General features: G+C 39.6%; 2 protein-coding genes across 4 annotated transcripts in view; both read left to right on the top strand.

Moving 5' to 3' along the window:
• Window positions 1-10,547, top strand: part of CNST (consortin, connexin sorting protein) — a 110,082-nt gene extending 99,535 nt beyond the window's left edge. For all 3 annotated transcript variants that reach the window (XM_057726115.1, XM_057726116.1, XM_057726117.1), the window contains 2 exons: window positions 3,999-4,134; window positions 7,682-10,547. In XM_057726115.1, the coding sequence (XP_057582098.1) occupies window positions 3,999-4,134; window positions 7,682-7,887 (342 nt within the window). In that variant the 3' untranslated portion in view covers window positions 7,888-10,547. The remainder of the gene's footprint in view (window positions 1-3,998; window positions 4,135-7,681) is intronic.
• A 15,899-nt stretch (window positions 10,548-26,446) lies between these two features.
• On the top strand, window positions 26,447-27,103 carry LOC130849481 (hypoxanthine-guanine phosphoribosyltransferase-like). The gene has a single exon (XM_057728401.1). It carries the CDS (start codon window positions 26,447-26,449, stop codon window positions 27,101-27,103), a length of 657 nt encoding a protein of 218 aa, XP_057584384.1.
• Window positions 27,104-27,698: the final 595 nt, after the last annotated feature.

Here is a 27,698-nt window from a genome sequence, read left to right as displayed (position 1 = left end):
TGTAAGCAAGTTATTTAAGCTCTCTCAGCTTGACAACTTCATCTATAAAATAGGGATAATGCCTGTACAATAGAGTTGTAAGATTAAGAGTGGCACATAATGTAAATGTCTTTACATAAATGTGCCAATTCACTAAATTATAGTTATTATGGAACCCAAATCTAAAGGACCAGGCAGAGAACCATGACTTGTTCCTTCAGTGAAGAATAGTAGTGGAAAATTTGATATGTGCTTCTACAGTGAAATTGCTGGCATTTAAGCTGTTTATAATATACTAATATGATTTATGAGTGTTAATTCTCAAGTTAATTGGAAACCAAGCAAAATTTGCCAACCTTGAGGTTCTGGGTTGAATAAAACCTTGATCAGTAAAAGAATATTATTTGATATCTATTTTCTCCTTTAACTTGAGGAGACAGTTCTAACAGCAAGGCTTCTCTGAATTGTTTTCCTTGTCGTATTATGATTTCCTCTGCCAGCAGAGTTGCAGAATAATTTGTTTTTTACAACCAGTTCACTCTTAAAGTGCTATTTAAGATGATCATTGGTGTTTAAGGGGAAGTACAGAAGAGCTGTTTATTTACAAATATACAGGGCTAGGTCAAATGGATGTTTCGTTATTTAATTCTGCACTTATTCATAGAGTACTACTGGAAACAATTATACTAATTACAGCTTATACATTCTTTTTGTTCTCAGTGTAAAGCCTTGGTATACTTTGTTTTGGTAGGAAAGGAATTTGTTAATTGATGTGGGAAACTAAATTTAGTTTTTTCTTTTTTAACCTGGGGATTGAACCCAGGCACTCAGCAGTGAGAGTGTGGGGTCCTAACCACTGGACTGCCAGGGAATTCCCTAAATTTAGTTTTTAAAGCTTTATTTTTTGAGATTTAAAGTTTCTTAAACTTTTAAAATTGACATCATGTTAAAAAATCAAAAGGCATAGAAATGGTTTTTTTAATTTATTTTTAATAAATTTATTTTTATTGGCTGTGTTGGGTCTTCATTGCTGCATGTGGGCTTTCTCTAGTTGAGGAGAGCGGGGGCTACTCTTTGTTGCGGTGGGCAGGCTTCTCAGTGCAGTGGCTTCTCCTATTGTGGAGCACAGGCTTTAGGCATGCGGGCTTCAGCAGTTGTGGCACGAGGGCTTCAGTAATTGTAGCTCATGAGCTCTAGAGCACAGGCTGAGTAGTTGTGGTGCACGGGCTTTGTTGCTCCGAGGCATGTGGGATCGTTCCGGACCAGGGATTGAACCTGTGTCCCCTGCAGTGACAGGTGGATTCTTAACCACTGTGCCACCAGGGAAGTCCCTGGGGGTAGGTTCTAAGACCTTTGCCCAAAATGCTTGTCAGAACAGAAAGGACCACACCCACCTGTCTTCTGAGAGCTTCCCCTTTGGCTTGCATCTCCTATGCTTAGACTTGGTCCCACCATCCCTATAGACTGTAGGACCAGAGGGCAGTTAAAAAAGAAAGATCCCTGGAGAAGATCCCTGAGCAAGACTGAAGGGAAGTAATGGGAAAAGAGTACATTCCTTCACTTCAGATACTGGAGCAGGCCTGCTGAAACAAAAGGTTCTTGGTGGGAGAGAAAAGGGAAAAGAAAGTAAAGGCTTTGGTTAGATTTTTTTGCCAAGAATTAAGGGTTGAGTTGGGGAGGCTATCAAGACAAAATGTTAGCTCATCCCACACAACTGTAATGTCTTATAGTCTTACTCCTTCCCTCTTTCAAAAATTTGCCAACGTTCATTGCCATCCATAGTAAGTAAGATGGGGCTACTTGGGAAGGCTTGTATCCCTTAACTGTGTCACTTCTAGAGCCCAACATGCCAGATTAGGCCAAGCAGGATCTAAGGTAGGGGCCTAACAGCTGCTGCACTGGGACTAGCTTCGGGGTCTTAGAAGCACATTCTGTGTCTTTCTAGATGATTTTGAGAGTTTCTCTCAGTCTTTCAACATCCATTTATTCATATTTGCAGTGTCTTTGATTTATTATTAGGTCTGTTTCTTGAATTTACAGATTCAAAACTCAGATCACAAAGATACACAGTTAACAGTAATGCAGCTCTGGGGCTTGTCTTTGGAACTATTCTTAATATAATTGTTTTTTCTAAGTAGTTAAAGCAATTTGAAGACACCGGTGGGTATTTTCAAAGAAATTTCAAGAGGGGAATTCACTCTTGGTAAATGTACTGTTTTATGGAGAAAATAGATAGTGAATGAATCTATGAGAACTCCCTCTTTTTTTTTACATTTACTACAAATTTTAAAAGTCAATGATATATCTTTAGTAGTAATACACTCATTAAAATTAATCTCCATTTTCTGTGTCTTGCTCTTTAGAAACTTATTAGGATTTCTTTCCCTTCCTCAAGTACTCAGTTTCAGCAAGATCCTTGTAAAATCATTTTTATTTGTTGTATGAGGATGCTTTTTAATGTTGTTGCTTTCTGATGAAAGATTTGAAAATCTATTCCTTTGCATAATTTGTACTTATTTTAATTTCACTAAATTACTTTAGCTTTCTCAGAAGAAATGCATCATCTGAAGTACATATTTTCTATAAAAAGAATAAATTGCTAACTTATTGATTTTTTTTTTTTTTTTTTGAGATAATGGTTTCTATAGACCTATGTTCAGGGAAGCCCAGTAGGAGACTCTATTGAATTATTTGGCCCTAAAAGCCTTGAGTTATAAAAAGAACTAATAGAATTTGTAATATTTATGCATAGCTCATTATCAGAGATGACTGGCTGGAACTGGAAGTCATTTTAAGTATTTTTTACCATTGATCAGATAAATGACATTACAGGAAGTCCTCAGCTTACAGTGATCTGACACCAGCAAGTCACTGACATCTACAGTGTTAGGCCCACAATGCTCACCTGTGTCATCACCTGCAGCTTGTCCAAGCAGGCAACTCACAAGTCAGCTTCTGTGAATGAACCTACTGCTTGGCGGGGGGCGGGGGGCTATGGTAAGGCCTCCAGCTTCCCAGCCTAGCTCTACCAACTGATTTTCTTCTCTTACTCCCTACACCTTGGAGTCTTTTAACTCCTAAATGGCCAGGGTTTCTGTTTTGTCTTTGTTCCTAAATAAAGGATAGGGTGGAGGCAGAAGAGAGGTGTCCCAAGTGAAACCCTTTTATAGAAAGGGGTGGTGGTGGTGGGGACACTAAAGAAATGATAGACAGCAGACTTTTTCTATGCAGGGCCAAATATTGAATATTTTAGACTTTATGGTCTGTACTCAATTCTGCCATTGTAGCAGCCGTACACAATATGTGGATGAGTGAGCTTGGCTGTGTTCCAGTTAAAATGTATTTACAAAATGAGGTAGCAGGCCTTTGGCCTACTGGCCATAGTTTGCCAACCTCTGCATACTACAGGGTAACATGTCCCTAGTAAAGTGGGTCTGAGAGATTTTACAAGAGAAGTCCTTAAAATATTTAGAGCACTAAAACATTATTTAGTAAGTGTGTAGTTTCTCAGAGAAGCTGAGAACAACACTCTTTTTGACTTTAAAAGTTGGTATCAAATATATTTTAAGTCTCACATTTCATTTCTTAAAAATTGCTGATGAATGAAAAAAGCAGCCTCTGTTATGAAGCAAAATCCGGCACTAATGATTAAGCAAAGAGGGGCCGTAAGGAATCATTTAATAGATGACTTAACAGGGAAGCGGAGCTATAAAGGAGGGTAAAGGAGGCCTGATTTCCAGTCCATGCTGTGTCACACTACCTGGCCCTGGAATCAGTTCAGGGTTTTGGAAAAACAATCCGAGTTTTAGATATATGTAGTTGGCAGTATCTGAAGGCTAGTGAAAGTATTATTCTGTTAGATTTTGGTAATTGTGATTTTTTTTTTTATAGGAATTGGTTAAACCTCTAATAGGAATTCAGATACCATTGCATTAAATTAGCCTTCTTACCATTACATGTAAAACATCACTGATATGTCCCACCATAATATAACAAACAGTTCTTATAATATCTGACAGGTTGTTCCTGCCGAAGGATTGGTCTCTATATTGAAGAAGAGGAATGATACTGTAGGAGATCATCCTGCCCAGATGCAGCAGAAACCATCTAAGCGAAGAGTGAGATTCCAAGAAATAGATGACAGCTTAGATCAAGGTAAAGTGCTCAGCACTGCGTCTAGCACAGATTTGATCAGTGTTTGCTGAAAGAGTGAATTAATGTACAATAAGGTATTTGGTAACAGGATTTGTAAAGAACATGTGGACTTAGTTGCTTTACCTTCTGTAAAGAAACACTGAGACTCGAAGTATCATCAGTTCTTAAATAATTCCTAAGCAGGGACTTCCCTGGTGGCGCAGTGGTTAAGAATCCACCTGCCAGTGCGGAGGGCACCAGTTTGAGCCCTAGTCTGGGAAGATCCCATGTGTCTCAGAGCACCTAAGCCCATGTGCCACAACTTCTGAGCCTGCACTTTAGAGCCCGAGAGCCGCAACTGCTGAGCCCAGGTGCTGCAACTACTGAAGCCCGTGTGCCTAGAGCCCGGGCTCCACAACAAAAGAAACCACCGCAATGAGAAGCCCGCGCATCACAAAGAAGAGTAGCCCCTAGAAAGCCCGCATGCAGCAACGAAGACCCAATGCAGGCAGGCAGGCAGAAAGGCAGGAAGGAGATAAACCCCTTAAAAAAAAAAGAAAATATTAACAACAAAAAAGAATTACTTTATAAAACAATAATAAATAATTCCTAAGCATTTTTTTTGCTCAAATAAATTGCAAGTTACAAAATTCATCTCATTGCAAATTGCAAAATTCATCTCATTGCCTTCCTGTCCCACAGTCTTCAATGTTCAGAGCTCATTTCAGTTTCTTTGTTTAGTGTTTTGCTTTCTTGTTTTTGTTTTCTTGTTTTTAGTGAGCCTGCTATTTTTGTCTTCTTTTCAGTGGCAGTTAGTACTCCTTCTTGACTGATGTGGAAATATTTATGTTTACAGATATATTCTCATCAGTGATTTCTTCTTAACTCTATAGAAAGAGGTGTCTCTTAAGAGTAGCAGTTTAATATTGTTGCTATTGTTTAATTTTTTTTTTCCTCCTGAGACCTAGGTGAATCAGAATAAGTTAAAACATAGCCAAGAACCTGCCAGTATGGTCCTCATGTTTATAAAACAACAGCATTGTTAAAATAACAGTGTCAATGTGTGGATACGCTTTCTAAGTATGACATGAAGTGATAGCAGTAGAGGTTTCTAAATTTTACAATCATAAAGCTGGTAGGAGCCTTGGAAGTAATCTGTTCCCACCCCTCATTTTACCACTGCACTTTGCTTATAGCTATTACAGTCTTCTCCAGATGAAATGGTCAATTCTTTGTTTGTACCAGTTGGTACTGAATCGTTGTGTAATAGGAAAAAACCTTGAATTTAGAACTGACAGTCCCTAGTTCCCTTAGTAGCCATCTCATCTTAGACTAAGTCATGTAACTTGTGCTCAGTAGCCACCTGTGCCTCTTGGCTTCCATGTTGGACAGCACAGCCCTAAACAGTGTCGATGCATGTAGATAAAACAAAATGTTTTAAAATAAATTGTATCTAAACGTCTGTATATAAATATATGAGAATGAAAAAAATACTGGGAAAAATACATAAACTGGATTGTTAACAAAGATAAGAGGGTGGGTGGGAACCATGCCAGAAAGAGAAAAGGTGGTAAAAATACTGAACTGAACTGACGAAAAACCAAAAAAAAACCAGGAAACACAACATGAATGATACAGCCCTTTTTATTTGTGTGTATAAAAATTATACTAAGAATAAACTATTAAATCTATTAATGTCTATTAACTGTTTTTTTAAATCTTTTATTTATTGAGGGATTACTGTGTGCCAGGCACTGTGTGAGATACTTCAGACATATAGTGTCTTTTTTAAAATTAATTAATTAATTTTATTTATTTATTCTTAGCTGTGTTGGGTCTTCATTGCTGCACGCAGGCTTTCTCTAGTTGTGACGAGCGGGGGCTACTCTTCGTTGAGGGCTTCTCAATGTGGTGGTCTGTTAACTATTAAAATCTATAAAACTGTAAATGTGTAAATGACAGGACAATACAATTAATTACATAATCTTGTTTCTATAAAAATCCTGAAGCTGCATGCTGTTTGATCTGGAAGGATACACACCATATTTAACAGTGTTTGCCTCTTGGTTGAGAGGGGAATATGATTAGGTTGGAGTAAAAGAGTCCCTTAGACTCTTAGATAGTTTCATGTTTAAATTTTTATGGGGAGAATATATTCACACATTACTATAAAATCTTCCAGATAAATTCTATTTGGTTTATATTGGGTTCTGTAAAATTTGGGTTTTTTTAATCATAAAAGTAATATATGCTAATCATGAAAAAAGTCAGACAGTAATGAAATAAAAAGTTTAAGCTTCTCAACGCCCCCTCCCTTGGGGGTGTCCCCCAGGTATTCATTGAAGTTTCTTACCATCCTTTCAAAACACATTCTGCATATATATATATATATATATATATATATATATATATATGTGTGTGTATGTACATACAGGTGTCCTTTTTTTTTTTAACATAAATGGTTCATTATATACTGTTATGTTACTTCTTTTTAATTTAATCATCAATCTTGGACATCTTTCTGTGAAGAACTATTAAATTTACTTCATTCTGTTAAACAGTTGCATAGTATTCCATGATATGAATGTCCCATATTTATTTAACTATTCCATTGTAACTAGAATAGCTAGTTTGTTATAGCTGCAGTGAACATGCTTATAAATATGATATTGTATTTTGTACAGATCTGTAGGCTGATTCCTGAAAGTGGATTTGCTGGGCTGAGTGATCAGGACTATATGTCCCAGTTGGCCTCAGGCCATCCTTGTTTATACCTGTTGTCCCAGCACTGCATTCAGTTAACACTCTTGCACTCTCAAAAGTGCCCCAGGCTGGATGATAAATTAATTTAAAATGTTAACAGATACTGCTGGACCTTCCAAGAAGGTTTTGGTACACCCTCATCATGCTGATGATAAAACTTTCTTAGTCTTTTCCAAATATTTTTTATTTATTTTTTTTAAATTATGAGTGATCGTTAAGACTTTCAACCAGAGAATAGTTATTTTCTTCAATATAGAAAGGCTTATACGGACATTTGTATTAAAAACAAACCTACCAAAGTTGTTTAAGAAATGAAATTACTGTGCTAGCTAGAACTTCACTATTCCCCGGAATGATAAAATTGAGTATTTAAAGGATGGAAGATCCCACTCAGACATTTTGTTTGTTTGTTTAGTATCAAATTGACTTTTCTTTTAAGGTGCTCACATGATGTGAACTCCAAAGATACTGTAATAGTGAGGTTATATATAATTTGTACTCTAAAATAATGCTGTGAGCACATCAGAGAAGTACTGCCTTTTTTTTCCTTTTTTTTTTTAATGGAAGTGGTTGTATGCTTTGTGTAAATGAGCTAGTTTTAATTTTAGACAAGCTCCACAAGTGTATATCCCTGTGGTAACTAAAAGGTCCTTGTATAGTCATTGGTGTTCTAGCTTTCTGTCAGTGACCATCCATAGAGGACTAAGATTAGAAACACCTAGTTATCTTAATCAGTGAGAAGACAGATGATAACTAGGCATCAGTTTTGTGTGAGTTTAACCTTACTCTGTTTTCCTGTTTGCAGATGAAGTTGGAAGTGGTTCCTGTATTTTGCTGGTCTTGCTGTGCATAGTGACGGTTTTCCTTAGTGTGGGAGGAACTGCATTATACTGCACTTTTGGTGACATGGAGTCACCTGTTTGTACAGACTTTGCAGACAACATGGACTTCTATTACACTAAGTTACTACAGGGAATGGCAGAACTTAAACACTGGATCTACCTCTCCTAGCAGCATTCAAGAGGGACAGGCATGCTGGCAGTGAGAATCAAAGAGTGAAACTTTCTAAATAGCTTTTATTTCAAGAGTTCTGTAACATGCGCCCCCCCCCCCCCCCCACCTCCGGCCACCCCTCTTCCCCAGTGAAGAACCACAAACATCAGAAACCGCAACTGTAAATGGCAGTCCAGGGGAGCTCTTAGGATAATCCACGTAATGAGGCAGATGTTGATCTGAGCACTGTGGATGGAAGGAATGGGCTTTGGAGAGCGTGTCTGCCTCCTCCTCACTGCCTCCTAGTGTAATGAGCTACACTGAGCAGAACTAATAAACAGGGCAGTGTTGGAGCCAAGACTTTTCTGGCCACCTTGTCAAGCTAAAGGCTAAGGACACTTTTGGTTTACAATTGTTGGTCCAAAGACATTGCTTCCAGCCATCCCGCAATAAGTTTGTGTGTAATGAAAAAGAGTTACCTTATGGTTTCAGTGTCGTTTTTTTTTTTTAGTTCATCTTGGGAGCTATGTAATTTAGGCTTTGTGCACTCTTTCCAGATTCAGTTTTCCATTTGTGAAATGGTTGTGTGTGTGTGTGTGTTTGTATTTCAGACAGTTATAAGCAAAAACCCAATGTAGAATAATAAAGGTTATTCTTTCAATATGATTATAGATGTGCAGCACAAAACTTTCAAGAAGGTTTAACTGTGGAACAGATGAATTGTAGATATCTTGGCCCTGAATTGAGAAACTGTGACAGATCTGTGACGATTAGCTAGCCAGAAATTAATCATGGGCCTAGAGGTGAAATTAAAGAGCTCCCTCTGAGTCTCAGGCAACCAGTTTCGTCGTGGATTCAATGCTTCCTGAATGAATGCTGGATTCATTTCAATTCAGTGCACACTTATCAAGCACCTGTGTTCTGAGAATCTGAGACGCCTTCTACAAAGATAAATAAGATATTAGTTCCTGCTCTAGATGTTTTAATTCTGGTCTTATGTAAAATAAACTAATAGTTGGGCACATTAAATTAAATTAAATCATCATGTATAATTCAGTATTAACATATCACACATTCAGATGCTTGACTGCATTCATAATTGAGGGCTTGATGTAGACCTAACATGGGGTCATTAGGCGAAAATTCAATCATATCTTAAATACGCAAATGTCTGATTCTTATTTAAATCTGTCAGTTTCCTTTTCTAAGGTATAGTAGTATAACAATTAGGAAGCATTGCTTTGGCTTTTTATATCATTGGCAGCATTCTAAAAGAAACAGAACACATGAACTATAGTTTTTTAGCAATGATCATGATTTCATGTTTTTCTGTTAGGCTCATTTGAAAGAAGAGGGAAGAATTTTCCTTCTAGTTGTTACTGGCTGGTACAGTACCTCCCTTCGTGTTTCTGCTTGTTTATTTAGGCTTATGATTTTTAAAGAGCTTTTATATAGAAGTTGAAATTGTGTCATTTAGTGTGCATTTGGTTATCCCAATGCTAGATATTTAATTACTGTAAACTTAGTGTTTTGATTTTCTATAATTTCAGCTCAGTGTGTTTTTAGGCTTGTTTGTTTTTAAATTGATGTTTTATTTTTACTTATAATGCTATTTGACTTGTCTCTATTATGTCGCCATAAACTATAATATTTTCAAGGATTATAAATCAAAGATATTTATTTAGAAGTGTATAAGATACTGAGGTCTAGATTCCTTATACTTAAGGCTGATTTTATTAGAAGATTATTTTAATGTTCTATTATAAATTTTAAGAATTTGTATTCAAATTGTATGTAAATATGTAAAATGTTGATGGCACTATCTTATGTGTTTCTGTAAAAGACATTCACAAAGTCTACTGTGAGGGGCATCCCCACCAGGGACAAACCTCTTCTGTTTTACCCTCATGATTTCTAGTCACAGAAATTTGGTGATGCTGATTTCTGCTGGTTTTATGTCAAGAGAAGTCAAAATTTCCCTCCTGTTCACCTTTTTTAGGTCACTATTGAAGTCCTAAAAAATCTATATGTCATATTTGCCTATTGGCCACCAGGGCCATTACTTCTGAAACTGAAGATTTCCTGGGAATCTTCACACTGAATTGAAAGAACTGAGATAATATTTTGGTACTCCGTGGAGTCCAGTTGAATCTCAGAAAAACCACATGTCCTCACCACTCGTCAGGGAGGGTGAGGTGAGCTCAGGAGTATATTGATGTCTTGATTTAGAATAGGCATGAAATCTCAGCTAGAAAAATTAGGGCAACTTTTAAAAATGTGATTGTCATTTATTGCATGAATTGGAGTAATTCCATCTGGTGATGAGAGAATTGTTTTCTCTCACATTAAAAATTCACCCAGTTTTACTATAATGTAATTATTTCTGTCATTTGAAAGTACTGACAACTATTTGTAACTAATCTTCCTTAAGAACTGTATTTGAGGGTAACAGATTAAGCTTGTAATTTAAAATCTACACCAACAAAATGTCTCAGAGAGTTTATTTGAACCTCTTGGGTACTGAGAAAAACTGCTTTAAAGTGAAAGTAAAATATTTCAGAAGTTGGTCTGGCCCCACAAGTAGATTACTTTGGTAGTCTAATAGGTCCCTGCATAAACACTCTTGTGCTTCTAAAATGCCTCCCCATGTGCCTGAAGCAGCAACTGAAATTCACTCAAAAAATTCATTCCTTTAGATTTAAAAATCAAATCCCTCTGGGAGGTTTACTATATTGAGCTGTGAATTTGTGTATTATGCTAAGAGGATTTAAATTTTGAAGGTAGGCCTTATTTTAAAAGGACAGATGTGAATTGGGTCTTGCTGGAATGGCAGGGTGAAGAAATGGGTAGGAATTGAGAAATAAAAGAGGGAAGGTGGGAAAAGAACAAAGAAATCTTTTACTTATTACCTGTTTTGCTGAAGCTGACTTTGTGGCATTTAATCCCAATCCAGAGAGAGACTGAATATTTGTGTTCCCACTAACATGACCTGCATAACTCTCTTCATTTCTGTGGGCTCAGTTAGTATTAACTCACCCTTGTGTACTTATTTATGAAGTGTATATAGTGTTTTCACATTTATTCATTTGATGCTTAGATGCATAAATACACATCCCTTAAATCAGGTCTTGTAACTCCCAAATCCATCAGACTTTCTCTTCTATCATGTTGCCTCTATCCTCAAAAAGAATAAGAGTGATAGGGTTTATGGCACAAATCCTAGTGCCGTCTGCTATTTTAATAACCTCAAAGATAAATATTTCGTGAGCCTCATGTACTAAGGAATTTTCTTTAAGGAATTCTACTAGCATTTAAATCTCTTTTGGTGCAGGCTACTGGGCATCTCTTCTTCCTGGTCCTAAGAAGAGTAAGTCCTAAACTCAGCCTCTTGTTTATTGCCCCAAGAACAGTGCAGGACCATGAGCAACAGTGTTTATTGCTGTCTGTACCTTGACAAACACTGGAATGCCTGCCTGCTGTGTGCCTAGCACTGAGCTGCATGCTGGGGCTCTCGAAACAAGAAATGGTACTAGCTTAAAGAAGTTAGCGTCTGGTAAGGTAAATATATTTGTGAAAGGGAAAAAATAAATGAAGAAATAAAGGATAATACTACTCCTGGGGGTGGAAACTTGAGCTCATTCCTCCCTACCATGTGTCATGCTTTATTAGGAGTAAAAGTAAAATTCTCTCTAGGCCACCTGCATAGCAACTTGATAGACAGGAATCTTTTCTCCCAGCCAAAATTCTAGTAATTATTACTTTTTCTTTCTAGTTAGCATTTGTGGCATTAATAGCGGGTGGGCTTTCCAGGAGTGGAAAGCTTCTTGGCAAGAACCTTCTTCAAAATTGGAAGTCGAATAGCACTGAATACCACAATTGAAAACTTTCTCACAGAACTCCAGGTCCAGATGCTTCTCCAGTAAATTCTAGCAATCAATTAAGTAAGAAATAATACCTATCCAACAAAATACTTTTTAAAAAGGAGAAAATACTTGCTAATTCATTTTATGAAAACAGTATTGATCCATAGACCTGACACAATCCCTATCAGAATTCCTGCAATTTTTAGAAGTTGACAGGCTGATTTAAAAATATTTGGAGGTGCATGTTACCTAGAGGATAGCCAGTGAACTTGTTAGAACAAAACTGTACTTCTTGATTTCAGAACTGAATGCTACAGTAATCAAACTGGTATGGCAAAAGGAAATACACCTGTTTGTGTTCAAATGACCTACAAAGGTGCCAAGGCAATTAAAAGGGGGAAAGGATGTCTTCAACAAATGATACTAGAAAAACTGAATATCCCACTGGGGAATATAATTAACTTAGACTTTTGCCTCTCACAACACAAAAATTAACTTGAAATAAGTGGATCTAAATGTAAAAGCTATAAAACTTCTAAAACAAAACAAGAGAAAATCTTTGAAACCTTTGAGTAAGCAAAGATTTCTTAGAATACAAAATACACAAACCATAAAAAAAATTGCTTAGCTGGGCTTTTAAAGTACATGCTCTTTGAACATGGTTAGGAAAATGAAAAAGCAGGCTGAAGACTGGGGGGATAATTCACAATACATTTGTGTAATCAAGGCCTTGTATTCAGAATATGTAAAAATCTCATGCAACTCAATATTATTGACAACCATTTAAAAAGTGAACACACCTCGCTCGCTCTGTCTCCACACACACACAACTTATTAATGAGCACATGAAAAGATGCTGAATATCCTTAGTCATCAAGATGCAAATTAGAACTGAGATACCACCACACACCTGCTAGAATAAAGTTTAAAAGATTGGCACTGTCCCAAGGATGCAAGTGGTTCAGCCTATGAAAATCAACTTAATACATCACATTAATAGAATAAGGGGGGCAAACTATGATTATCCCAATTGATGCAGAAAAAAATTGACAAAATCCAACATTCTTTAATAATAAAAAAATCTCAACTAGGAGTAGAGGGGAACTTCATCAATACAATAAAGGGCATTGGTGAAAATCCCACAGCTAATAATATATATCTCCCAGAGAATCCACAAGAAAGATGCCAGAGCTAATAAAATCAGCAAAGTTTCAGCATTACAAGATCAACCCACAAAGATCAGTTGTGTTTCTGTATACCAGCAATTAACATTACAGAGAAGAAATTAAGACAGCAATTTCATTTGCAGCAAATCTGAAAGAATAAAATACCTAGGAATGAATTTAACCACGGAGGAGAAGACTTGTACACTGAAAACTACAAAACATTGATTAAAAAGTTAAAGAATAAATAAACAGAAAGGTATCTTGTATTTGTGGAAGGGGAGACAATATTGTTAAGATGTCAATAATACCTTAAGTGATCTACAGATTTAATGCAACCCCTATCAAAATTCTAAGAGCCTTTTTTTGCAAAAATGGAAAAGCCAGTTATCAGATTTATATGCATTGCAGGGGGACCCAAATAGGCAAAACAGCCACAAAAAAAAGGACAAAATTGGAGGACTCACATTTCCCAATTTCAAAACTTACTACAAAGCTTCAGTAATTAAAACCGTGTGATGCTGGCATAAGGATAGATCTATAGACCAATGGAATAGAAATGAGAATCCAGAAATGAGCCCATACCTCTTTGGTCAGTTGATTTTTGATGAGGGTGTCAGGTCCATTCAATGAGGGCGAATTCTCTGTTCAACAAATAGTACCAGGAGTTTCACATGCAAAAGTATGAAATTGGACCCCTGCCTCACACCATATATAAAGACTAATGCAAATTAAAGATCTAAATATGAGTTAAATCCACAGAACTCTTAGAAGGGTACATCTTCATGACTATGGATTTGGCAATGGATTCTTAGATATGACACCAAAAGCACACAAGAAAAGAAAAAACATAAATAGGACTTCCTCAAAATTTAAAAAAAAATTTGTGCATGAAAGGAAATTATCAAGAGAATGAAAAGACAACCCACAGAAGGGGAGAACATATTTGCAAGTCAGATATCTGGTAAGGGTTTAATATCCAGAATATATATGAGGATCACCTACAAGTCAACAAAAAGACAACCCAATTATAAAATGGGCAAGGGACTTTTAAATACACATTTCTCCAAAGAAGCTATACAAATGACCAATAAATACATGAAAAGATGTTCATCATCATTGATCATCAGGGAAATGCAAATCAAAACCACAAGATGAATGAAATGATACATACTGCAACATGGGTGAACCTTGAAAACATGCCATGTGAAATTGCCAGACAAAAGAACAAGTAGTGTGATTTGACGTAAATGAAATATCTATAACAGGCAAATTCAAAGAGACAGGAAGTAGAAAAATGATTACCAGGGGCTGAGGGAAGGGGGAAAGGGAAGTTACAGCGTAACTGTTACTGTTTCTGTTTGGGGGAACAGAAAATTTTGTAAATAGATAGTGTTAAATAGATAGTGGTGGCGATGGTTGCACAACATTGTAAATATACCTAAGGCCACTAAATTGTACACTTAAAAACAGTTAAAATGGCAGATTTTATGTTACACATATTTTACCACACATGCATGTGCACACACACAAAAAGACACTACCAAGTGTCTTTGTTGGTGAGGATGTGGACCAACCAAATCCTTATACACAGCTAGTGAGAATATGAAATGGTACCAACCACTTTGGAAAACAGCTTGGCAGTTTCTTATAAAGTTAAGTACACATCTCTTCATGACCCAACAATTCCACACCTAGGTTCTTACCTAAGAGAGATAAAAATGTGTCCACATAAAAACTTTGCACAAATGTTCGTAGCAGCTCTATCCATAATAGCCAAGAAAAGGAAACACCCCAAAGTTCATCACTAATAACAACAGAATAATATGCAGCAAGACAAAAGAACAAACTGGATACACAAGCTAACATGGATGAATCTCAAAATAACCATTCTAAGTGAAAGGTGCCAGGAACAGAAGAGTACATATTGTATGTTTTCATTTATATAAGATTTCAGAAGATGCAAACTAATCGATAGTGAAAGACATAGATCAGTTGTTCCTTGAGGGGTAAAGGATGGTGGCAGGGTGGATTGTAAAGGTCACAGGGCAACTTCTGAAATTGATAGAAATGTTATGTATCTTGATTGTGGTCTTAATTTCATGGGTCTATATATCTTTCAAAATGCATTGTACACTTTACCTAGATGCAGTTATGTACATAAATTATACCTCAATAAAATTGTTATTAAAAAAGAAGTTCAGTTTGTAGCTTCCTGGCATCTCAAAGTACCATGAGGGGCAAGGGAATCCTTGCTATCAGAATACTTTATTCCCTTTCACTGTTGTTGCTTAATTGGGCTAGACAGAAATGTTTGGTGACTTCCAAGTACCACCCCTCATTTGACCTAACTACTCAACCAGCTCCTAATAAAGTGTCGCCTTATAAAATATTGCAGTGAAGTCACTAGTTCAAAATGCTTTGATTTCAGTCCTAATTGGTGCTCACAGCTTCTGGATCTCCCTAGTTCCTTCAGAAATGTTGAGATGGTGATTTAAAACTATGCTTTTTTTCTACTTGATGCATCAGTCCAAATTTCAGACCCAATCTAATTATAGATATTCTGTAAGGACAACCTGATCTCCCTCTGGCCGGAATGCATTGATCAAAAGTGAGGTTTTGTGATTTTATTGCTTTTCTTAATTGCCTTGGATCAAGGGTCAGGAAGGAGATATGCACTTAGGGAGCAGAGAAGGCTCACATCATTCATCAGAATGACGACAGTCCATAAATGGCTGGTTCTTATTTTCCAAGTACAAGATTGGGGGTTGGCAAGATCTGCACAAACTAAACAAACAAAGAAGAAAAAAATCCTTGCCTAAGCTTCTGGTCTGGACAGGAACTTGGTCCAAAAGTAACTGTAAATATAGGCAGTCTGCTTTTTTTTTTTATTGCAGTTTTTCTTGATTGGAAAAGCTAAATTATTAAAATAGGAATAGTAATTTGGCCATCCCTGGAGAGGGGACTAGGATATAGGCTAGTTTGGTGGTAAATAAAAGGCAAAGAAAGGAGGCAGTCCCCGGAGTTGCAATCTGGGTGATGAACGAGATCACATCAACTAGCTGTTTAGCCTCCTCTCTGTACTTCAGTTTCCCCTTCCACGTATTTCTAATGTAACTTCAAACTTTAAAATCCTCTGATTCTTTGAATAACCAAAAGCTTCCTACTTTCCATCACTGAGAAAGGACAACTTGGATGTCTATATTTGGTGGATAAATGCAATAGTTGCATTCGGGTGGATGGGGGTTCTTTGAAGCCATGCATGGGGATGAGATGGAATGTACTAATTGATTCATAGACTTTGAAGTGCCCACTGTGCCCGAAGCCCCTTTGAAGGAAGAGACTGTACCAGGTGGTTCTTTCTCAACAAGGTGCTAAACCATGTGTTATATCATCGTGAAACTCTGGCCACAGTTGTTTAGATCTGGGGCGTGGTGCTCCAGCCTGATGCATTCCTTGAAGCCTGAACATGAGGAAGGATAGTGATCTGGACACATTTCTTGTCTCCAAAACAACATGGAATTGGGAATTTCAATAAATAATATCTGCCTCAGCAGGTCCTCTCTCAGATCTTTCGAATTTGGAGTCCAGAGTTTGCATCCAGCGCTGGCATATGGGAAAGAGGAGAAGTGGAACAGAGAACATGGAGCCCACATAGGCTGGAGTCCCACAAACAACAGAGCCTCTAGAGCAGAGAGCTGGAGCACCTGGCTCTTGAGAGTCACCAAGATCCATCACCAAAGCAACCTTCTGTTTCCAGAAGGCCTGGCGCTTGGAAAATATCCTTTATTATAAGTGCTCCTTATACTTGGTGACCAGGGAAAGGGTCTCTTTCCTGCAAATGAAGAGAAACTAGCTATGCCACAGATCTTGTGTGTAAGCATTGCCTGGCTGTTTAACAACTCATATTCTTTGTTAGGCAGTGTAGACACTTGTGTCAGAAATGAAGCTGAGATCCAAGGAGTTTCAGTGACTTCCTTAAGGTTGAGATCAAGAGAGTTAACAAAAGATTCTCCACTTTGAACATGAAGTGGGAAATACCTACAAGGCATTTCTCCTGGGGTTGCCACTGCACCCTCCTCCTACTGTTTTTTGTTACCTACAACTTTGTACCCTAGATCACTGTTACTCTGGGTCTCCCATGTGGAAAAGACAGCAGAGGCAGTTACTTCATACTGCAAGCCACAGGCATGGGGCAGTTGGTGTGCGGCCGTCCCATGCTTGCGTAAGGGACTCTGGGGGATCCCAATGACAAGGCAGAGGGCTTCCCTGGCAGACCACCTACACATAGCCTAGGGATGCCAGATAAAATACAGGATGCTGGTTACTTCATGAGACAAACTTATACTACAAAATTGTTTGTTGCTTATCTAAAATTAAAATTTAACTGGGCATCCTCTGTTTCTGTTTGCTACATCTGGCAACACTATCGGTGCCACACCATAGTACAGACACTGAGGACAAGAGGGAGCAGCTCATCAGGGTGAGAGAAGCAGAGGGGCTCAGACACAAGGAGCTCTGGCGAGCAGCCTTCAGCCCCCCTTTCTGGATTCCCTAAGCATCTGCAATGTCTCGGTGTGTAAACAGAAGACAGAGCATCAGCACAGCTATGAGATCAGCATGTCTGCAGAGGGACAGAATGCGGCCAGAATTTGTCGGCATTTATGGTACTCAAAACTCTGAGTCTGTGGAATTTAAAGTGTTTTCACTCCAACACCAAAATGAGAATTTAATCAGAGCTTAGAATGTGATGCAAACAATTAATTCAGTGCTTCACTTGAAGTGAAAAACCTTCCAGTGTGGTTCTGTGTGATGTTTGTGCTACAGGGCCCCCTGACAGTCAGTGATCCAAGTTCACAGAGTTGTTTTACTCCCAGTTTTCAGATGGCGCTAGCTAATAACACAAATAGAAGATATGGTCTCTACTACTCATTTTGCTTTAGTTCTTAGGTCATCTTGTTTTCATTCAGCCCTTGTTCCAGATATAGAACTGCTGCCTATACCTAGCTGAAACTAAATTATTCCTTTCCTCCTGTCATGAAAAGATGGCTTTTCTGTTTTTTGTCTTCATAGGCTTAGCTTTCAATTGCCACTGCTCTTCCCCAAAAACCGTTAGCCCCTCTGCCTTTTTTCCACTCAGTAAAACCAGCTTCTTATGATGAGAGCTTTGGTCTTCTCTGACCTTCTCTTCAGGACAGCAAACCCCATTTTCTGTTTAAAATGATTACTCATAAATAGAAGTACATTAGCATTAGCTGTGGCCAAAATCCATCTGGTCACTTCCCTTCTGCGCAGAGTGATGAACTGGCAAAAGGACAGGAAGGGGAGGGTGGGGCAGCAGGTGAGGCTGGTCCCTGCAGAGCCACAGCCTGTGCACAGATGCCAGGATCCTTGTGCGGGGTGAGCATCTCTGTGTCCTAGGAAGCACCCTCCCCAGAGCTCCCTGGCCACTGCAGAACTAATATAGGACACGGTAAATGCCATGTTCGCCTACACGTCTGCAAAGCAGCCTGGATTTGTCAGAGGAGATAGTAAGTAAGAATAGAGGGGAAAACAATAAAAGATAACAGAATTTTAGAAATCATGCTTTTTGAGTGTGTGTATATATGTTTTTTTTCCCCCATCTGGTTATTTACTATTCAGTCTAGCAAGGCATAAGCACTTAAGGGATCAATCATTTACATAATAATAAATTCATATGGATAACATTGAAATAGTAAAAGAACAAAAATCCCGAATGCAGGCCTGAAAGAGGACAGAGTCTGGGAAGAGATGAGAGGTACCTGTCTGCAAAAGCTTTTGTGCTCACACAGCCAACAGACCTTTGCCTAGCACCTGTGTTTCCCTTCCCCAGAGGCCCAGAGGCAGTGCTCCTGGGAAACCTTCCACAGCAACCTTTCTGTGACCTCACATACTGAATGTTGTCTTAGCTACAAGGTGGAAAACGCAGTCAGCCACCACATTACTTCTTGGATACTTACGGGTTAGGACCCTGCCTTGGCTTTTCCTCCTTAAATATTCTAGCTTCTATTTCTAATGATATTGTTTTTCCCTACATTATTTTCTATAGGATTTTTTTTTCTTTTTTTAGTTCTGTGGGATTCTATGCTAAAAAATGAAAAGAAAAATAGTCTTATTCCAATAAGGATAAATTGAGACAAGTGAGACGCCTGGGAAGACCTCATCAGGAGAGAAGCCCCATTCTTCAATTCCTGGATGCCTTTCTGAGACTTCAGCTCTTACCTCACATAATTACAAGGAGAAATGTTTTGTGTGTACACAAATCTGGGCCTGAAGACCCCTTGAAAACACAGGGCCCACTGGAGAAGGGGCTGGGAGCTGGGGCTGGCAAAGGCACAGGGCTTGTCTTCAACAATGATTAATGCATGCCCCCAAAGTCAGTTAAACCCATAAGAAGCCAGGCATGTTTCTAAGTCTACAGATAGTGACAAGGAAGTGAGGTGCGTTATTTTTCATGTTTTCTAGTAAGTTGCAAACAGAATTATTGACATGCTGTTTTAATGCATGTCATCCTTCCTGCATCACTGAGTTCCCTCGGGGGGCTATAGCTGATCACTGGGGGCAAGCTGGGCCCTCACCCTTGAAAAAAGTGCAGGGTTGGTGGCTTGCAGATTGCCTTCCTTACAACCCTAGGAGGCTGACAGCATGGCAGTTGAGGGTTCAGCAACACCCCTCTGGGGTGAGGAGGGACTGGCACCCAGAGAGCTTCCAAGGTGACTCCATGCTGGAGGGATGGGGACCTGGGGAGCTGGGGAGAAGAGACTTGGAACAGGCAACCAGGTGAACCTGGCTTGCACCCAGAGAACTCCCAGCCAATCAGAGCATGACTCCCCTCTCCTCTCCACCAGTCAAGGGCTTGCAAGTTGCAGACAGGCTCCCCTACCAATCAGGGCCAGGCCCTTCTCTCCTCTCCTTTCCTCCAATCAGGGCTTGCACCCTCCCCCTTGGCCACCAATTCCCCTGCCAATCAGGGCCCAGCTTTCTACTCTTATCTAGCAATCAAGGCTGCAGACAAAGAAAGATCTTTTAATGAAAACCCGCATGAATTCACTTCATCCTGTAGATGGATGGGAAATTATTGTATAAATGCTGCAACTCCAGGTCTTTGTTGCTCTGTTCCTAAGTTTAGAGGAAAGAAGAGGAGAAGAGCAAAGAGAAAGGAGGGCAGGGGTGAGGTAGGGCAATTTTTAGGAATTAAACTTAAGATTGTTCTGTTTTTTAAAGATCCCTATGTGTGTCTTGAAAACAGAGTGCAGGGTGGAAGAGAGAGACAGGTAGGAGCCACCCCTCCCCGCCTGCAGATGTGGCTTCAAGCTCACTGATTCAGAAGGCCCCAGATTCTCTGGGTTTTGCCTCCTCTGCAAGGTCCCACCCTGGACCACATGCTCAGCTATCTTATTCCCTTGTTTCCTCCTTCCCACCCTTTGGGTTGATGCAGTTTGGGAGTGTTTGCTTTGGCTCCCGTCTTACTTCTGCGGGGATGTTATCTTTCACATTCCCCTCTACTCCCATAAAACCAGATTAATGGAAGGCCCGACAGACCATTTCACTGGTCAATAAGAGCCTGACACATCACAGGAATAAATCAAAAACATATTGCTTTAACTCAGATGTTCCCTGGGACTTTTGACATTGCAGGTAGAGAAAAATTTTCCTAATCCGTTAAGTAGAATTTGTTGCCCTTTGAAATGCAAGTCTCTTATTAAAGATATCAGTGTAGTACAGTCTCTCAAGTCACTGTCTAATAATATTCTTGTGCAAGTGGAGTTTTATTTGGGAGGAGCTTGATGAGGACAAGGGAAGAACCATGTGCAGGTTACAAACATTTTAAAATCTAAAAGTTTTAGTCTCAGAAAACCAGGTGCCTTGGCTTCCAGGACCCTGGCAGCAGAGACCTGTAATTGTGGAAAAGAATTAAGGGTTTAGTGGACTGTCATCAAAAGCCAGTAGTGATATGTGACTCCATATGTTAATGACATGCCTTAGACTACATGAGTTAAAAATGTACTCTGTGAAACCAGGATTGTCTGCTAAATGCAGTGGTGTGCTGCCAGAGCCTGCTGTGAAGAAAGACTTGTTGCCTCAACTGCTGGGGGAACTGTGGTGAGATTACTTGGTGAGCAAGCTCCAGCTCTAGTTGAGCTATAAAGAATCCTAGAGATAGTTGCTCAGGGTAGCTCTGTGAGTTTTTTTTCATAGATAAACTCCATGACAAGCACACATTGTTTATCCTCAAATAAGAGATTTCACAGGCTAGACCTTGACCAAGTGGCTGCTCTTCTGCATCAGGAATTGCCTCAGCTTCCAAGAACTGCCTCTCCAAGATCACACCCCTTCCCAGGGGGCCACATGCAATAATGGATCAAAGCCTGAGATTCTTGTGGGTTCGCCAAGGCTGTGGTTGAGCCTGTACTCAAGTCCACTTCTCCCTCTGCCCGCTCCTGCTTTGGTCCCCTCTCTTCCACAGGTGTTGATCTTGAGGACGCTCCTTTATAAACATCCTGCCCCCTAAACTCCACTTCACAGTCTGCTTCCCAGGGAACCCTGACTGCCAAGAAATTGTGCCAGTACTCTGCTCTGTGGTGATTATAGCACATTGGCAGAGCTGCCTTCAGAATTTTGACAAAGGTTTTATTCAATCTGCAAATCTCACTGTAGTCAAAGCTGCTTGAAATGAAATAAGCATCTTGTGAAGGTGAGGAGATCTTCAAAGAGGAGATGTTCAAAGAAGAACTCTATTGGAAAGAAGAGGGGCATGTGAAGGGGTGAAAGCAAGAATCCTAAGGGTGGATGGACTGGATGTCCTTAGGTCCCTTCCTACATCAAGACCTTAACATCTGTATCAGTCTGCTAGAGCTGCCTTAACAAAATACCACCGACTCTACAGCTTAAACAGCAGAAATTTATTTCCTTACTGTTTTGGAGGCTAGAAGTCCAAGATCAAGGTGTCAGCAGGTTTGGTTTCCTCTGAGGCCTCTCTCCTTAGCTTAGCAGATGGCCGCCTTCTCCCTGTCTTCAGAGAGGCATCCTCTGGGTCTGCGTCTTATTCTCCTCTTCTTGTGAGGACATTCGTCATAACAGATTAGGGCCCACCCATATAACTTCATTTTACCTTAATTACCTCTTCAAAGGCCCTGTTTCCAAATACAGCCACATTCTGAGGCACAGGGGTTAGGACTCCAACGTAAGAATTTTGGAGGGCCACAATTCAGTCCATAACAAAATCCCAAGATTTTACTCTATCCCAGATATATAGTACCCTTTTAGCATACATCCAGCCCAGTGTTGTAAAAAATCAAACTCAATATTTAGCTGCGTAAGACAGAGTTGGCCAGGTCATGTTTGAAGGAGTAATTATACAGTTACAGAATTTAAACTGCTAAACAAGCAGCCAATTGTAGCCTTTTAAAAATGATGTTACCTTCTTATCAAGTAGCTATGAGTATCATATTCACTCTGCTTCATCCAGGTAATCTTAGCATTGGCCAGGCCAGCCAATGTATACACACAAACACAGACTCTGTACCCAAGAAGGGACAAGGGGAGTTTCTGGACATAATACAATAACTGGATATTCTGGGGGTAGTATCTGAGTATAAAAAAGAAAAAGGCTACTATGATGGCTTTACCTCTTGTATTCACTCACTATTCATTTATTCATCCATTCAAACTATAATCATTGGGTTCCAACTACCTGGTAAGTATTGTGCTAATTGATTTGGTAAGAATAACCTTGTAAAAATCAAAATCCCACCTCTGAAGAGGGAACATTTTGGTAAGACAAATAAGCTGTGCTTCAGTAAAGATGATGCCATAAAGCATGAGCTCTGTCATCACAGGGACTGGGCTCAAGGTCCAGCCCCACCCTGGGTCAGCTGTGTGAGCTTGGGCAACTCACTCAACCTCTCTAAGCATCAATTTCCTCATTTGTGCAATGGGATGAGAATAACACTTATCTGCTCCATTGACATCTCCAAGTGGTAGGTTGGGAAGTTTTAGTCCCTCTCTTCCATAACTGCCATGAGTATCCACCAAAGCAACCTTGCATCAGTATGAACTTTGAGTAAAAATAGCATGTTTACTTGGAATCTCCCCCTTCCAGGTAGACTGCAGCCCTTAAACTATGTGCCCTCCTATTTGGAAATCATTGAGCTACCAGTGTGCCTCATATACTGTGAAAATTAAACAAGGCAATGCATGTAATATGCTTTCTCATGTAAATGTCCAGTAAATGTTAGCATTATTAAGGCATTTTGTGGTAAGTACCATAAGGGTAACGTGATCAACTCATCCCAGTCCCTCCAACCTACAACCTTCATCTCAGAAACCCTGCTTAGTGCCAGACAAACCTACATAAAAATTTTACTTGTAAGTGATATAAGGATTCACAGGGATAAAGGGCCACTTTTAATTTTTTTTGAGAATGAGGAATGTTCTGTGGAAGATGTAAGATTTAACCTGGTTCCTGAAGCATGGCAAATCCGAGTGGAAAGAATATCAACAAAGATATACACGAGGGTGAGTCAAAAATTTTCCACACTCTGGCTGTAGAATTTATTTTAATTAACTTTCAGAAAAGACAAATACATCATTTTCTTCCTTTTCTTTAAATATTTTTTTAACTTTCTAAAAATTTTTAAAACATTTTTTTTGAGGTACACCAAGTTCAATCATCTGTATTTATACACATATTCCCGTAATCCCTCTCTCCCTCGACTCCCTCTGACCCTCCCCATCCCAGTCCTCTAAGGCATCATCCATCCTCGAGCTGAACTCCCTTTGTTATACAGCAACTTCCCACTGGCTATTTTACAGTTGGTAGTATATATATGTCTATGCTACTCTCTCACTTCATCCCAGCTTCCCCTTCACCCCCCGCCCCCCAAACCTCGCGTTCTCCAGTCCATTCTCTGTATCTGTGTCCTTGTTCTTGTCTTGTCATTGAGTTCATCAGTACCATTTTTAGATTCTGTATATATGAGTTAGCATACAATATTTGTCTTTCTCTTTCTGACTTACTTCACTCTGTATGACAGACTCTAGGTCTATCCACCTCATGACATATAGCTCCATCTCATCCCTTTTTATAGCTGAGTAGTATTCCATTGTATATACATGCCACATCTTCTTTATCCATTCATTTGTTGATGGGCATTTAGGTTGCTTCCATGTCCTGGCTATTGTAAAGAGTGCTGCAATAAACATTTTGGTACACATTTCTTTTGGGATTATGGTTTTCTTTGGGTATGTGCCCAGGAGTGGGATTACTGGATCATATGGTAGTTCTATTTGTAGTTTTTTAAGGAAACTCCAAACTGTTTTCCATAGTGGCTGTACCAACTTACATTCCCACCAACAGTGCAGGAGAGTTCCCTTTTCTCCACACCCTCTCCAACATTTGTTGTTTCCAGATTTTGTGATGATGGCCATTCTGATCGATCATTTTCTGACATAATCTCCTTGCTTTTCATCCATCTGTCAACGAGCTTTCATATTCCCTCATTAAAAAATGTTTTAGACTGAGCTGCGAGCCACAAATGCATCACTGTCTTCACTTCTTCATTAGAAGTGAATCCCCATCCTTCTTGAGAGCTAACACTTGTATGACCTTCTTTGAACTTCTCTATCCATTCATACGCACTTCTTCGCAACAAAACACTTTCTCCATACTGTGCACAAAGTCTTCAATAAATAATGGCACCAGGTATACCCTCAGACCACAAAAACCAAATCATTGCATGCTTCGTTCACACCTGCACAGCAGTGACTGAGGAGACAGTAGCTTTAAATAGAAAGCACTGATAAGACAGTGCGGCCAACAGACATTTTAATATAACTGGAGTGCGGATAATTTTTGACTCACCCTTGTATATGGGAAAGAGTAAGCCATGATTGTGTAACATGTGAGTGCCCCTATAAGATGGATCTTTGCTGGGTGAGGTGGGAATTAAGGCTAAGAGTGAAGATTGGAACTAAAATCCAAAGTGTTTTATAAGATAGGCAGAAGAGGTTGAGATTGGTATTCTGTAGTCAATGAGGTACTACTGACTAGTGAAAAGTTTTAAGCTGATAATTGAGACGATCAGAAGTGCTTCAAAGAGATGGCTCGGGTAAGAGCCTTTGGTAACCACTGGGGTCATGGGCTGATTTGGAGTGGAGAGAGGTTAGGAGGAGACTAGTAGGAAAGAAGTTAATGAGATTGTCCAGAGAAGAAAGGATGAGGACCTGAGCTAAGGCAGTGGCCATGAGACTGGCAAGAGGGCTGTAGATGGAGAAATCCACCAGGGAGACATTCTCCTATGGGGCTTGGTGGACAATTGGTGGTAGATAGCAAGGGGGGGAAGGAGTCAAATATGTCATGGTCGCTTTAGCCACAAACAGAAGTAGAGGAAATAAGGAAGAGGGGCATAGAGAAAGAGGGAGACCTTGAATTTGATATGAATTGTTGATAGAAATTGATGAAGTGTACAGGCATCCAGAATGAGACGTTCAGCAGACATGGAAATTGTCCATGTCTCAGGATGGAGTCCCTGGCCAGAGATGTGAGCTGGGAGACAGACCTAGAGATGTGAGCCCCCAACTAGGGCAGAGGAGACTACCGGTGATGGTGATGGAGGGGGACAGGGGGCATACACAGAGCAGGGAAACAGAGGGTGTAGGAAAAGCCAGCAACTGAGGAGAGGACACAGATTGATCATCCATCCATCCATCCATCCATCCAGGCATGCATCCATCCATCCGGATGTGGGGTGTGTGAAAATCTGCCCCAACAGTCCAGAAGCTCAAGCTCACTGGGAAAGGCTGACAGGAAGGAGCCTGCTAGAGGGCTGTGGGGTCCCAGAGCAGGATGTCTAACTTCAGGGCTCCAGGCTGCCTGAGACGGAGAGCCTCAAGAGATCAAGAAAATAAAACAAATCAAAGAAACAAGAAGAATCAAGCCTGAAAAAGATTTTTGGATTAGAAAAGCTGTGAGACCAGAATTCAGATTGCAAGAGATTAAAAAAAAAAAAAATGGTGGTGAAAACATGGAGAAAGAAAACATTGCTAGATTAGCAACTTAAAAAAAATTGAAGTATAGTTGATTTACAATGTGTTAATTACTGCTGTACAGCAAAGTGACTGTTATACACATATATACATACTTTTTCATATTCTTTTACTGCATAGCACAGGGAAAACAACTATGTTTTTAAAATTATAATACCCAGTTTGGTGAGGGGGTATCCCCAGGGGATGCTCAGAAAAGGCAAACACATACAGAGCTGGGAGAATATAAATTTGTGCAAGTCTTTTGGCTCATAATTTGATAAAATATCAAAAGCCTTAAAAACGTTGACATACTCCCATGATTGTATTTCTCGGTATTCCCTTAAATAATAAATGATGGACACATTTATGATGGCAGAAAATAGCAGACATTAGGAAGAGCGCTGGGGCGAACCTCCGGCTCCCCTGCGCCTGCGCGTGAGTGCATGCCACGTGCCACCTCCCTGCCCGCTGCCCTCAGCCCGCGCGCCAGCCGGTTCCGTTATGGCGACCCGCAGCCCCTGCGTCGTGATTAGTGATGATGAACCAGGTTATGATCTAGATTTATTTTGTATACCTAGCCATTACGCTGAGGATCTAGAAAAGGTGTTCATTCCTCATGGACTAATTATGGACAGGACCGAACGGCTGGCTCGAGATGTGATGGAGGAGATGGGAGGCCATCACATCGTGGCCCTCTGTGTGCTCAAGGGGGGCTATAAATTCTTTGCTGACCTGCTGGATTACATCAAAGCGCTGAACAGAAATAGTGACAGATCCATTCCTGTGACTGTAGATTTTATTAGACTGAAGAGCTACTGTAACGACCAGTCAACAGGCGCCATAAAAGTAATTGGTGGAGATGATCTCTCAGCTCTGACCGGAAAGACTGTCTTGATTGTTGAAGATGTAATCGACACTGGTAGAACGGTGCAGACCTTGCTCTCCTTGGTCAAGCAGCATGATCCAAAGATGGTCAAGGTTGCCAGCTTGCTGGTGAAAAGGACCCCTCGAAGTGTTGGATATCGACCAGACTTTGTTGGATTTGAGATTCCAGACAAGTTTGTTGTAGGATATGCCCTTGACTATAATGAATACTTCAGGGACCTGAATCACGTTTGTATCATTAGTGAAACCGGAAAAGCAAAATACAAAGCCTAAGATGAGAGTTCAAGTTGAGTTTGGCAACATCGGGAGTCCCATTGAAATCACCAGTAGAATTATTAAATCTTCTACTTCTGTGGCCAGCTGCTTAGTAGAGCTTGTTGTATGTATCCTCTAAGAATTTTATGTTTTGTATTTTAGAAATGTCAGCTGCTGCATTCCGGAGCTCTTTATTTGCACTATGAGCCTATAGACTCTCAGTTCCCTTTGGGTGGATTGTTGTTGGACTGGTGAATGAAAAATCTCTTAAACCACATCACTACTGAGTGAAAATATTGAAATTGTATCTGTGAGAAATATTTAAAGAGAATATATTAGTTTTTATTTGGTATTTTAATTTTTATATATTCAAGAAAGAACAGAAGTGATTCAGTATTGTTAATTACCCCATTGTGTGTTTAGAAAAGTAAGAAGCAGTAAGTTTCATATCAGTGACAGCACTTAGAGGTGCTGTTATGTCAGATAAACCATATATCCTGGAATTATTTTAGTAGGTTTCAGTAGTATTAACTGTGTTTTCCCGCTTGTTCAGATTATTTCTGGTAACTCTTTGTCGAAAGTTCCTTTTAAATACAGATCAATAAATTCCAAA

This window comes from Hippopotamus amphibius, chromosome 3, assembly GCF_030028045.1.
Source record: "Hippopotamus amphibius kiboko isolate mHipAmp2 chromosome 3, mHipAmp2.hap2, whole genome shotgun sequence".
NCBI lineage: Eukaryota > Metazoa > Chordata > Mammalia > Artiodactyla > Hippopotamidae > Hippopotamus > Hippopotamus amphibius.
Note: the sequence above shows the minus strand (reverse complement) of the source record. Positions and strands in the feature narration are given on the sequence as shown.

Excerpts from the sequence above, each read along its gene's own strand:
- LOC130849481 (XM_057728401.1), top strand. The coding sequence starts at position 26,447 with ATGGCGACCCGCAGCCCCTGCGTCGTGATTAGTGATGATGAACCAGGT.